General features: G+C 34.4%; 1 protein-coding gene across 1 annotated transcript in view; it reads left to right on the top strand.

Annotated features, from left to right (window-relative positions):
• Positions 1-14,118, top strand: part of LOC145680803 (retinoid-inducible serine carboxypeptidase-like) — a 97,139-nt gene extending 83,021 nt beyond the window's left edge. The window contains exon 12 of the mRNA XM_081751853.1: positions 13,996-14,118. Within this exon, the coding sequence (XP_081607979.1) occupies positions 13,996-14,055 (60 nt within the window). The 3' untranslated portion in view covers positions 14,056-14,118. The remainder of the gene's footprint in view (positions 1-13,995) is intronic.
• The last annotated feature ends 976 nt before the right edge of the window (positions 14,119-15,094 follow it).

Here is a 15,094-nt window from a genome sequence, read left to right as displayed (position 1 = left end):
GAATGAGTAGATTATAAAGAATTATAAATACAAAAATTAGAATGAGTAAAACGAAATGTTGCTAAATGGACAAGAATGTTTTACTTTTGTTTTATTATTCTTACTTACTGGTCTTTTGACATGAAATTTGCACATACATTTCTTTGCCGATTATACACATACTAACATTATAAGAAATACCGGGCGAATTATTTATCAAATTTTATTCTTACAACAACACATTTATAGACATACGACAATACTTTTGGACATGAGTGTACATCCATGGACTCCACAAGGGAGAATATATTTTCCCTTACAAGTAAATGAATAGTTTATACTAAGTTTCCGGGCATAAGCAAATATTTTCTGAGTTTAATATTTATTTAGTAGTTTATTTATTTATTTTTATTTTTATTTTTATTTCTTTTACGTTTAAAACTGCTGTTGCAAAATAGATATTATGTCGAGGGCGTATTCTGCACACTCCCAACTCCCCCAAATTTCCTTACACACCCCCTGGGCATAAAAATATTGTTTTCTTTGAGTTTGAGTAAAAATGTATATCATTATTCTGGGTGCACACACTCTTTTATTTTGAACACCTCACTAAGTAAAAGTTTAAATGTTCCTCGTTTCTTACTGATTATGATATGTGACACTACCGTGAATACCAAGATATCAAGTAAGTCACCCTCAGTCCACTTCTTTGCATATCCTTTCTCTTATTATACTATATTAAAAATACTAAACCAGAAAACAAACTTCGCTCTTTCCTGCGAAAAATACTGTGGATGTATTTTATTTTTAAAAAATCAGATCAGGAAACCGAATGTATACTATTACACTGGAAAAAAAATAGGTGGCGTACTTAAAAAGATAGGTTACATGCGTAATTCCTGTAGTTTTTGGACTTAGCGTACACCAGACGTATAACTGAAAACGCATGTCTTATAATACTTTCTGTATAAGTGTTCCATCTATACGTACTTTTCGTATAAAACAATGTAGGCGGTCAGGATCTCACATACAAATGGATGTATATAACATATAGCTGACGAAGGTAACATAAGTATATACATGTGACATAAGGAAAACTGTTAGATGTCAGACATCCTGCAACGGCACGATGTAACATCTAAGGGCAGTCCTATGTAGCATACGGACAACGTATGCTCCGTACTGATTTCTATAATAAGCAAGAAAATACCGTATATTTGTACAACATACTGCTGTCCGGAGAACGGATTTTCTCTGTTTGCGTAATGAATAGGTGGCTGCTTATGAAATTATGCTAGTTTGTTTTCTAACTCGAATAATCCGATGGAAAATATATCATCCATCTTCCATTAGTTCCTATGATCGTCTCATCATCATTTCATTTTGTCTGCACTCTTTAATGATTTCAAGCTGATTATACTCTTCGTAAGTAGCTACATATGGTGTTCTCACTAGTGTACATTATATTTTCCTGATTTGAATTCTTTTGAAAAAAGATACAGCTGTTAAGGAATATTTGAACCAACTAATTCATATCAATGGGAATTTTGTCTTACAAATATAAACTTATGGAAACATAAACTTCACCATTGTATTTTTCGTACAATTCTAATCCAATTTGGTGTATAACATGACCTCTTTACTACTTAAAAAATTCGAGTGAGATACAAGATGGCCGACTTCATGATGGCGGCCATGATAATCATGTCCTCACATACATCTCTACTTCCTTCCGGTGTCGGTTAATGCGTTTTTGTTTTTCATCCCTTACCCCGTTTTACAAATAAAATGAAATTTTCAAACTTGAAACACATTGTTGTGGGCTTCTTCTAATCAATCAGGTTTTTCGCCACTGCGGCCTCTTTATGTACGGAAACATTTAAAATTTTGCTTACGCTCGTTTCTTGATAGTTCACACTTCTCTGCCATGTTTGGTCAAGAAACTAGACTTCTACGTCGATGGGTTTACTTGTAAGAGAAAAAAACTATGAAATACTGGTAAAGAAACTTCTTGAGAAATTGCAAGGCACAAGGATAAAATATGTATTTTAAAATTAATTCACTGTCTGCATTTCCATTTGAGTTATTTCTCTGAAAAATTACCTGATGTAAGCAATGAATAAGGTGAGCGTTTTCCCAGAACATTTTGCAGATGGAAAGACGTTATAAAGGGAAATGGGACCCGTCCATGATGAGAGATTACTGTTAGTTCTTCCTGAAAGAGGACTGCACAACTTTCCACAACGTAGAAACTGGAAAATGTTTCGAAACTGTCTTTGCCGTTAATCATTTTTCTTAAGCTTATATGTAAACATGTAGCGTGTTCTGGGGATAACCTGACAAACTTGTCATGTGTGTTCGGGTTCTCAATACAAGAAGAATGTTTTTCTGCGACTTTAGTCAAAAATGCTTAATTGCGGAGAGACAGCTAATTGAAAGTAATTACTGGAAATATTCTTCTTCTTACCCTTTTATTATGCCTATCTCCGTAAGTAAGCGTTTTCGACAAAGTTGCAATTTTTTTCTTGTATTAAATTTCTGAACACATATGCAAAGTTTGTCCGCTTTTCCTGGAAAATTCTGTATATGAATACGTAATAACGATATACGCATAAGTTTGTAAATGTGTTTGTAATGTTGAATATCACGTACATGTATTTATTTCATTAAAACTTAGAATTTATCTTCATAAACACCTTTTATTTTGTATATCAAATTACATTTACTCCTCTCAGCAGTTAATCATCATCACTATCATAGCAGAAAATCTGAGTGTGAGACGAAAAAACTGACTTCATTTTCGTTTTCAGGATGTTTCATTTAGTAAGGATTCCATTGTTTTCTCTCTGCCCATTTTTGAAAGTCAAAATTTGTAGACATCTGTTATCAGTGCTACAAAGCTTATTACTGAAACTATATGTAAAAATACATATGTAAATATATCCGTGGCTTCTATTATGTTATTGATAGTTTTCAATTAAGGTGCAATGGATTCCCCCCTTCACGTCGCTAACCACTAGATCAGCAGGGAGAGCACTATATATATATATATATATATATATATATATATATCCCTTAGTTGGTAACATCCAAAAAATAAACTATAGCAGTAACATCCGCCTGGGAGACGGACAAACATAATTGAGGCACTTGAAGTCAAAGCGGTGTAATTTAGTTTTCAATAAGGTTTAGTTACACTCAGAAAATTGATTCTACGTAATAAAATTCACAAACTGGATAATTGAAGCACATGATATTTCACTTGATAATCCATTTCTAAACATTATACCTTTTACTGAAAACCACTGGCTTCTCTGGTATGTAAAATTTGTGGGAAAGGGGCTTCAAAGAAAGTGATTTAAATGGCACTACCTAGCCCAACCTGTATATTTTCTTCGACATCATTTGTTACTTTTCTGCATACCCTCAAGGACCCCCCTGAGCTATATCAAGAACTCTGTTATAATCGTTTCACCGCCTGAATATTATATTAAAAATAAACATAATTATTATTATTTATATGTTATTCTGTCGTTACTAAATGAAGTAAATTAGAATAAAATTGAATGTTTTATACTTCAAAATATTGGGGGGGATGCGTCACCCTTGTGCCTCCGCCAGGAACGCCCGTACTGAAAACTAACTCACACTACTTGCTTTCACGAGTCTTAATTAATTATTTCCCTTGATAAAATTTACATAATAATTACTTATCGAATAATTTTATACAATAGTGTTATTCTAACTTACATACTGTAGTTTACATACATTTACAATGGTCATGTTCTGTGTACATTGTTTCTCTCTCATTTATATTATGACAAATATTTTAAATTTTCATACGTTTCTGTCCAGTTTTAGATATATTATTATAATATTATATTCACTATAATTTCTAATATAAAAATATCCACAAGAAGTTTCTACGTATAATAAATATATATATATATATATATATATATATATATATATATATATATATATATATATATATATATATATATATATATATATGTTCATTTTCCATACACTTTGTTCACAGTCTCACCCGAGTTTTGCACAGTTGTCTAGAGCACTGCAAAAATCAGAGAGTTTCGCACTTTACACACTTGTATGCTGTCATTCTGTTCAAGGTGTAGGGACAATATCGACAATTCTTGCACTTTTCTAATTTGTCACTTCTTTCTTTTCCTTGTACTACCAAGTTTTGATCCCTTTGTCCACTTCCTAGTACTTCTGAAATTATTTTCCTCAGGTCATCTGAAAGATTAGGTGCTTGCAGTCTTCTCTGCAAAAGTTTTCCCAACAGACTCATTCCTATCTCCTTCATGAAGTAAAATATTGTCATGTTGCCTTTATGAAGATTCATCACGTAGGCATTTGAGCAACTGACTGAGATTAGGAAATAAAATATTGCTAGTGGCCATCTTCTGGTACGTCGATTAGCTGAATAGTTACTGCACTTCATGTCAAGAGCATCAACACCACCCTTGGTGGTATTATAAAAACTAATTATTTCTGGCTTCTTTGTCTTTTCATCCGTAAACTTAGAGTGGTGAAATGATGAGGGTATTATAACTGACTTTTTTTTAACATATGACAAAATTGTAACGTTCTTTGTAAATCCATACATGGTTGAACCTACTTCTTTCTGTCTAATGGGCAGAAACTCTTGAGGAATTTCTCTCTTGTTAGCTTTGAGTGTTCCAACATACGTTAGTTTGTTTTTCAGTAATTCTTCAGTTAACTACATGGACGAGAAACAATTATCTGCTGTGATATTTCTGTTGGTTCCGTATATACATTTGGCAAGATGAATCACAGACTGAGTGGGTTTTGTGAATTGCTTTTCTTTCTCTGATAATGTTGCCCCATCACTGTCTTTTCCAACATAAATATAAGCATTTAATAAATATGATGAATGAGCATCAGTTAGACACATTATTTTTATACCATACTGAGAGGTTTCTTTGGCATATATACACGGAATGTACATCGTCCTCTAAATGGAATTAGAGTTTCATCAACACATGCATGCGCCCCAATAGGATATGACTTCTGGCAATTGGATATGAACTTATTGACAATGTTAGACACTGCTGCTGCAGGATCCTCTCTTTTCCTTTTTTCACGAGTAGATGAATCATCAAACCTAAGAGCTGCCAGCAAAACTTCACATCTTTTGAGAGACATGGTTGCACGGAAAATATGACGTCCAGTACAGTCAGCAGAAAAAAAGTGACGCCAAGCTCTCACGCCCAGACTTGAAAATGGAACATAAAACCATCAAACCAATAAGAGCTTAAATTTCAGTCTTATCAGTATTCTTATAACTTGAGGGCAAATTATGTAACTTACTTCTCATCGCTTCCAGTTTTGCATTAGTGCGGTCTACAATTTCATTCAAAATGTCATCACTAGAGAACAAACGCCAGATGTCCTCTGGATTTGAGAATTGCCTAACTGATTCGCAGGTCCAAACCATGATGACAATTTAATTTTTATAATGTTTTTCTGAGGTGTTTTAGTACTGGATCTATTTCCGGGTTGCTGTCATGATCTGTAGCGGATAAATGATCTTCTTCAGGAACATTCGAATCATCGGATCCGTAATTATCATCAGTTTCTTCTAAATGTTCTAGATCCATTTGTAGTATAGCCCTGCTCCTTTGTGGTATACCTTTGGTACTTGACATCTTAAAATAATGAGATTATTGAAACGAAAGAAACACGCAAATATTAATTGTTGTCAGTATAAAGTAATATCCGTCCCTCACTTTCGCTTGTACTTTGGTTCACATTATTCTGATCCCTGCTGTTTTCTTCTTCATTCGATATGTTCTTGACATCATTCAAATCTATTTCCGGGTTGCTGTCATGATCTGTATCGGATAAATGATCTTCTTCAGGAACATTCGAATCATCGGATCCGTAATTATCATCAGTTTCTTCTAAATGTTCTAGATCCATTTGTAGTATAGCCCTGCTCCTTTGTGGTATACCTTTGGTACTTGACATCTTAAAATAATGAGATTATTGAAACGAAAGAAACACGCAAATATTAATTGTTGTCAGTATAAAGTAATATCCGTCCCTTCAGTTTCGCTTGTACTTTGGTTCACATTATTCTGATCCCTGCTGTTTTCTTCTTCATTCGATATGTTCTTGACATCATTCAAATCTATTTCCGGGTTGCTGTCATGATCTGTATCGGATAAATGATCTTCTTCAGGAACATTCGAATCATCGGATCCGTAATTATCATCAGTTTCTTCTAAATGTTCTAGATCCATTTGTAGTATAGCCCTGCTCCTTTGTGGTATACCTTTGGTACTTGGCATCTTAAAATAATGAGATTATTGAAACGAAAGAAACACGCAAATATTAATTGTTGTCAGTATAAAGTAATATCCGTCCCTTAGACGGATAAAATATATTTCTTTTACAGTAATATCCGCATGCAAGGTGGCGTGGAATAACTTTATACACTTCGAAGTTCGCAACAATGAGCCAGACACGTGACCACCTGCACAAAACAGCACAGTCAACTCACAACTGAAGCATAGGTAAAATATCAGTACATACCGCGAACATGGTTACCAACTCTAAAAAAATATATCGTACATCCGCCTAGGAGACGGATATTACCGACTAAGGGATATATATATAAATATATATATATATATATATATATATATATATATATATATATATATATATATATATATATATATATATATATACACCTTCGTCCCATAGACCTTCGTTTGCTGCAAGTTAATTGTAAACCTGGGGCCCCGCATAATGTTCCCGATCGGGCCCCGCACCAGCTAAGGCCGGCCCTGGTGTTGCGACACACTGGTGTGGCAGGCAGGTCTCTAAGGTGTGCGGCAAAATTTTAGAATTTAAAAATCATTCAAAATTTAATGATAATTAATTAAAATCAAGACATATTGTACGGCTCATCACCTCCAGCTGTACCAGTAGTGCTCAGTGTCATATACTGGAGACTCATTATAAAAACTAATTGAGTTCACTATTATAAGAAATATATTATTATTATTATTATTATTATTATTATTATTATTATTATTATTATTATTATTATTATTATTATTATTATTATTTGTAATAAAAATATCAAACAAGTGTATCGCGATGTCGTCGATGTACAGTAAAGTGTGTCTTCAGTCGAAAAAGGTTGAGAACCACTTCTGTAATCAATCAAATCTTTAATCAGAGTCAAATCATTTTTTTATTAAACATTCAAAGAATTGGTTCCTATATTTACCTTTGATACTTTCACTTTGTGTTTTGGATCCCTGAGGAGCAAAAGCTATAAAAAATTGCGAGTATTCCAACATTTCAAATGTGATTTCATTTCTGCCCTTTTTTGTACGTTTAAAATAGAACTCATAAATTGACGATTTCCAGTTTCGATATACGTGTTTCAATTAACTAGGTGTCCTAGGAATATCAACTATCCCGAGTGTGATAAATCTATCACTTATGGTTAGGTACTGAACCTCTGAAACAATGGAACTGACGCGCCATTTAATTGTTTTAAAGTTACGCTAACATTTTCTTATTTAATTGAAGCTCTTGCTGTCCCAATATGAGATTTTCTCTACATAAGTGATGTCGTATAAAATAGTTCGAACATAGAAAACTAAATTCACACTCGAAATCAAAACTATAGCAATTGCCAGGAAAGTAAAGTTAAAATCAACAAATAGCAAAACAGTATTAGATATTATTTTAATATATTATTATTCCAACAATGTTAGGAATTTGACAATGAAAATTTTCTTCCCTAGTAACCCAATCGCCTCTTTATTTTGAAATAGTACAACATACAAGTGATATTTAAAATACGGTTAAGTGAGTATTCTGGTGTGAATATGACAAATACTACGATGATCTACGCACATGGTAGACAAAGTAATTTAACATGCAGGCAGTATTAAAAATCTTATGATCAAGTTTTCAAGCATGAATGCAATATATATTACTACGGTGATCTGCAAACATTGACCGATGAAATGATACAACCTACCAAGAAGTATCTACTTAAGACCGCAACCAGCGAACATTTTAGTCCGTATATTACGAAAACTATGTTAGTGTCATAATCGGAGAGGAGTTTACCTATTCTTTCTAAACTTTCAATTTGAGAAAGGTAATAGTGATTAACAGGATGAAATACTTCGTTTCTGACTGACAATGAAATATTTAATGAAGGAAGAGTTCCTCTTTGATACATTCACAATACATTGATAACGGTAAGCGTCCTTTTCCCAATTTTGAGTCTCCAATCGTCTTTACTATTGACGAATAAGTATTAAATTTCGTGTATCATCTCCTGTACTAATTTAATAACTAGATTCGGGAGCAAATCGAATGGCAGATCGCCTGCTAACCCACTGCGCAGCATACCTGACAGAACTTGATCCAACGTTGCCCTAGGAGTGGTTTTGGGATACGAAAGCTTTAGCTCAATTTAAAAATAGAGATGACAAAGCAACCAAATCAAATCGCTCATAATATTTGGCTCTGTTCTACGTATCTACCTTCTGTTTCCTTCAATTTGTAATTGAGTATATTATAAAATGTTGATCACATCTACATTTTTTGTTGCTAATAGTTAAATAATCATTCTTTCTTGAACTTTAATTTTCAATCAGAAAAAGAACTTTAAACAAACAATTCAAGTACAGTATCGCATTTATATTAGGATGGTCAGATATCTTACTTTTGGCTAGGCAGTCCTGCTTCTGGAGGTTCTGTCTCGTGTCCGGCTTAGTAGTCGAGCCGGACACCCTTTTGTCTCATTATAAATGTTTAACTTTCCTTTGCTCGATGGCTTCAGTCTCAGATATTTCAGAATTTGCAAATTATCCCAGTACATATTTTAGGTTTTAAGGTAAAAAAAAGTTTGGAGTTCCGAAATTTGATAGAAAATCGAAGGTATGATTTCAGTGAAACAAGTTTACATATGAGACTCTGGTTGCTTTCGTTGGAAATCTCGACTGTTCTTTTGAAAATTTTGTTAGTTCTGTTGAGGCGTGTAATATTAAGTCCATTGGCAAAGACGGGCTTTACAAAGAATTGAAGGTGTTGCAACAAGTAGCAGCCTCATATATGTCAAGAACTATGCAACTATTGAAGACGGGTATTTAAAACTTTTCGAACGTACGAAAACACCAAGCGAAAAAGGTTTTGAGAATTCGAAGGAGGTCGGTTTATTTATTATTTCCATACAAATTACTAATGCTTATTGGAACCGGTATTTTCATTAATGAATACTGCTTGGATAAAAGAACGTAACCGACAAAATATCTCCACACTGAGTCTTTGTTTGTTTCAACTTTAAAGGAAAAATGAGAACAGAACTTGCAATGACATGTTTGAAGAATTCTTACAAAAGAAGCGTCTATTGAAAGCTGCTAGAGGAGCAGAGAAGTATAAACGAAGTAAGAATTTTAATAAAATGTACCTTTCCCAGTTTACTTGAGCCAAAGATGCTTAAATGCAATTAATGAATTGTCATATGTGAAAAAAAAGATTTGCAAATTCATGGAGTCCGGCTTTCTAAGTCAAAGTGTCCAGCTTTTTATTCAATGCCTTCTGGCCACCTTAATGTCGATCTCTTCATTGTCTATTATATACTTGTTGTCATAGGAAAAAAACTGATTCTTTTATGTGCATAATATTAAATAATTCTTATTTCATTAAACGCACGTTTTGAAATATAGCAAACACTGTAACTAGTGCTCTCAAATGGGTCGGGTGGTGTCAGTCGGGTCAGCTCGGGTCGGGTTGTCGGGTCAGGCTATTCGGGTCGGGTCGGTCGGGTCAGTTCGGGTCGAGTTGTCGGGTCGGATAAGTCGGGTCAGCTCGGGTCAGTTGACTTTGGTCAACTGAGTTTAGGTTGAGCTTAAACTCGGCTGGAGTCGAAAGCTGCTGTTTCTCACTAGCTGCCTAATTAAAAATAGCAATTTTCAATTGATCTTATAGAAACCATAAAACTATTTTGAACACTTACAGCTAGTGTTTTTATGGTAAATGCTTATTTTTGTACTTGTGTGTACTGTAATTTTTAAATGTGTAAGATTGATTTTACCAATCGACTGTAACATTAATATCTACGCCAATATGGAGTCTGGATTTAGAACAACACTAGAAGTTTTTTTAAGCAAGGCGAAAAGAAAGATTAGATATGGACAACGAAGCGCAAGCCATTTCTCATAGTCACCATCCCCTTAGCCTCGGTGCAGAATCGAGGGACCTTAAACTGAATATTTCATTTCGTTTCACCAAGCCCAACAACGTCGATACAAGAACGAGATAAAGATTGGATATGCAAGACGAAGTGCATAGTAATCTTGCTCTTGACCTTGTTTTGGTGATCACCAAGTAGCGATGAGCAAACTTTCTTGCTTTCCGTAAAGTGTTAAAGACCATAATCAAAATCACACTTGGTCTTCATTTGTACCGGTGAGGCGAGCATTCTTGGCTCTTGTATATCATTAAAGGCCACCAAGACTACGGAATGCAGGACCAAGACTGTGCAAGACAAAGAATAAGATGCAGTATTGATGACTAAGACCCAAGGTGCGAATTGTTTGAATTTCATTTGGTGGGCTGAAAGTGATGAAATATAATTAGTACTTTATAATTAATTATCATACTGTATTTTTAAATTTTAAATTACAAAATTAATATTATGTATCTTCTTACCTGCTATTATATATACTGTAAAATACGTTTAATTACCGAGAAAGAAACATCAAAGTGGCGCGGTTCCCGGAATCATAAGAACCTATTTTGGAATGAAAGTTGAAGTGTTGGAAAACATAACAGGTGTTCGCCTGTTTCCTCAACCCTTATTATTGTAGTTAAACGAATTCCTTTTGTCTCCGCCAAGAGACTCTTGCTACTGCCTTCCGACAAGACCCCCTGCCTTGCGAGCAGGTGAGAACACTGACCTTCAAGAAAACTTTCGTCACATAGAACTAAAGCAAGAAAAAAATCTCCCACGTCGGACATTGGTATCAGTTATAAAAAGAAATAACCAAACCTCAAAAGTGTCAAATATTCCCTAAGATGCATATACAAATCCCCCGCTTGATCTTGCTGGTGGTTAACGTGTAAGACTTCGGTACACGTGGTCTGGGTTTAATTCCCAATGGGAGTGCATTTTGGCTTTTACCCAGTGTCGTGACTGTAGTGCTCTCAAACGGGTCGGGTTTACCCGACCCGACCCATGACCCGACTCGAGTCGGATTACCGTTCGGGTTGTCGGGCCAGGTTAGTTTGGTTGGGTTATCGGGTCGGGTCAGCTCTGGTCGGGTTATTCGGGTCGAGTTGTCGGGTGTGTTCAATCGGGTCAGCTCGGGTCGGATCACGGGTCGGTCTTCAACCCGACCCGACCCGTTTAGAGCACTATCTGTAACATCAATGGGGCTAAGAAGGTTGAAGTTCCGTAGGTACTAAACAAACTACAAAGTTAGTTTTAAATGCTATTTTTAATTAGTGCAATGACTTTGTAATGAAATGAAAATAAAGATAACTCTTCCAAATTAATGTTTGTTCAATTATTGGATCTCAGCGTCACGATTGAGCACAGAGGGTATATGACATTGGAACCTACAGTATAGTTTAAAGTTGAATCCAAACCACCGTAATATTTTCAAGTTTTTCAAGACTTTTCAAGTGTCTTTCGCACTAGCTACTATACCAATGGAAATACTAAACATTAATTTACATTTTATTCGTAAATTTGTTAATACCTAACCCATCTTTGAAAGATGCACGTCAACCCAGAAATGTTCACTGCAATAGGCTATTTTTTTTTATCTCACTCCCGGTACTCTGCTCCGTTCGCAAACTCACACTACAGGCATCTTTGATCCTATTTACTTTCATGATAATTATACCTCTGTATACTTGAAACCTGTAGCTCTATGTGTTTTTCCTAGTGTGGGTTTTCTACCGTTTTGATATTTCAATGGAATAGTGGGACCAGATCATTCAGAGACTTGGGGGAGCATGTTGGTGGTGACATCCGAAATGCTGTAACGCAGCGATAGCTGTGCTGAAAATCGGTAGCTTTCTACCTGGTTTCATTTTAAAAAATAATTATACAGTATAAAGCTCTGCACCTTTTGATTTTCTGTTGAAGATTAACTGTGACAAGTACCAGTGAAAAATGAAAAAAGAAACTTGCTCTTGCGCATTGAAATTGCAACTGCCAGCCTAGCTAAACCTAATGGTAGTGGAATTTTATTATATGAGCAACCCCATAATGAGCTAACAGCTTCTGAAATTAATAGTAAGTCTCGGAACATACATTGTGTTCCCAAAAGGAAAAATATCCAGTAACATCCCACCTCTAAATGTTCGTTCAGAATGTAATGAACTTCTATTATAAACGTATTCGTGTTGGCATTGACTTCAGAAAATGGTTGCATATCTACCATCTTATAAGCGGGTCGTCACATCAACCATTTTAATATAGTTTACAGCTGTATTTTATAAGTTACAACTCTAATCGTCTTTCAAGCAAGTTCGACATCTTTAAGTTTATCAAATTAACGGTATCAAATTAATTGTATTTCCGGATTGTAGACTCTATCTAACATAAGGACATTACGCCTATTGAACATTGTTGGATGTTTGCGGACAAGTCTACGATGTAATTCATGGATCTCAGCATTATCGAAAATTCGCAGTGATCGTTTTACCACTACAGGGAAAGAGATGATAGATCACGTCTGTTATAAACCAATGTACAAACAACAACTTCTACGGAGGAGGTTGGTTTTGCAAACCATTCTGGACTTTGATCACATTTCAATCAATGTTTTCAACTTTTAGAATTGCCGCAGGAATCCATGCCACTTCGCATGACAAATGATCTGATGAAGCAACTTTTTCGGTTATTCCATACATTTAGAGAACTGCAGACAAGCAGACAGTGATCAGGTGTCAACTTATATAAGTCATGAGTCCAACATTCTCACTTTACCGATTTCGTATAAGGGCTGAACGACAATGGTATGGTGTATTCGTAACACGCCTACAATTTCACAAACTTTTTTCCAAGAGTCTGCTTCCATAGTGTTTGTGAGAAATTCATAACATTCTATTACTTGATGGGCCTAGTTCATTTTTTCACTTTTGAGTCTCCAGCACTAAATCTCACAAACCAACATGGCATAGCGTTTGCTCATCATTCCTGGTCCAAATGCACAATTGACGTTTTCCGCAGATGATGTGCTCAATGTTAAAGTTAGAACTCATGAAGCAAAATTAGTCACAATTGCGAGTTCTTCGTGCACTTTCACACGGCCCTGTTCAATAACATGCAGATTCTTGACTGGCTGCGCGCCCTGTCTGTAATCTGAAAATCTACTGAATTTGCTACATCATACAGGTGTTCTTCGTCCATCCATTTGCTGTGTTACAGAAGATGGTCTCTCACCAAACTTAAGATAGAGTGTTCAATTGTTCCAATCTAATAGCAATCCGTATTTCTTGGATTGTTCCAATCAAGTTAGCAATCCGTATTATTGTGTCACACAGTAAATATCAAAATTTTGTGAACACTTGTGCTTATAGCAAAAACAACAGTTAGTTTTATTGATAATTTCTAAATTATAAAATAATAATCAATCAGCAAATAACTATAGAAGTCAAGCTACATTACAACAAAAGTAATCACTAAAAATACAAAATTAAATAAATCATATTAAAACATTTGTTTATACAAACTTCATACTGCATTATTAAGACATTAAACGGTGGAAAAGTGGAGTGAAGCCTATCAGTGTTTATGACCCACGCTTATGCTCCTTAAGCTAAAGGAGAGGGAAAATTAATAATTTCAAATATCTTTGAAATAATTAGTGGAATGAGAATGTAAGAAGAAAGGGGAAAACCCCGAGAAAATCTTATAATTTTATTCGTAATTACGTTTTACATTTATTCTTTGTTTATTCACTTTTTTTCTAGGTTCCTAAAGATAATCCACAGTTTGCGATTGAGATTCTACGACGTCAAACAGGTGTTTAAGAGTTTGTTCTTGGATATCTGTTTTGCAGGTGTTTAAAAATTATTAATAAAGCAAAAAATAAATTAAAACAAATAAATCAAAATGTTTTGCGTTTATTTGTAATAAAGATTACGCTAAGAAATAGAACATTAGTAGGACATTTTCGTTATTCTATTTTGACAAACAGTTCTACACAAAACATAAGAATTACGAAAATACCTTTAACTTGAACAGAAATGCTGCTTTCATCCCACTAGCATCAAAGTGAAGTTAAGGACCCCTCCATGACATATGCTCAAAGTATGAAGAGAAAACTAGTATGTGTTTGTTGACTGTTTTGAATATAATTTAATCGCAGTTATGTATATACTTAAATTAAAAATCAAATAATGGAAGAATGCTGTAAAGAAATATAACAGATTTCAATGTATTAGTTTTATTCTGATCACACTGTCTGTATTTTCCTGATTTTAATGTTTTGCTTTGAATTTACTCTTCTAAGAGTGTACATATAAATACATGAAGAAGAGATTGAATTAACAGTAACAGGTATCATTAAATACATTTTGATTTGAGACATCTTCCATTTATTCAACGTATTGTTTACTGTGAATGTAAGAATGAGGGAATAAATTGTAAACATGGATGTATAAATATATGAATTAACCAATAAATGGATTACAAATACAATTATATATCTTAATTACGTAATATTTTACATTAAATGTGAAATTCTACTTCTAGTTTTATATCCTACGATTATGCCGTATAGAATAAGGAGAACATATCGTCCCTCTTAAGCATTTTCTTAACATTTGCAAGAGACAAGTTTTAACCTTTTCTCTTACTTATGGAGATCCAATTAAATTTTAACCGAACAAGATAGAATAAATTATGACAACATGTTTTAACCTTTCTCCTGGAAAATTTGAAGAAAATTCAATACGCCTCTTTCTCTCGACAGGGATGATATGATCAATGAAAACGTATGATTATGGAAAATGGTAGAATGAGAATGTTGATGGGCACGAGAGAAGAACAATAGCCACAAGTATACTT

Source organism: Thermobia domestica, chromosome 3 (assembly GCF_964235325.1).
Source record: "Thermobia domestica chromosome 3, izTheDome1.hap1.1, whole genome shotgun sequence".
Lineage (NCBI taxonomy): Eukaryota > Metazoa > Arthropoda > Insecta > Zygentoma > Lepismatidae > Thermobia > Thermobia domestica.
This window is presented reverse-complemented; position numbering and strand designations above follow the sequence as displayed.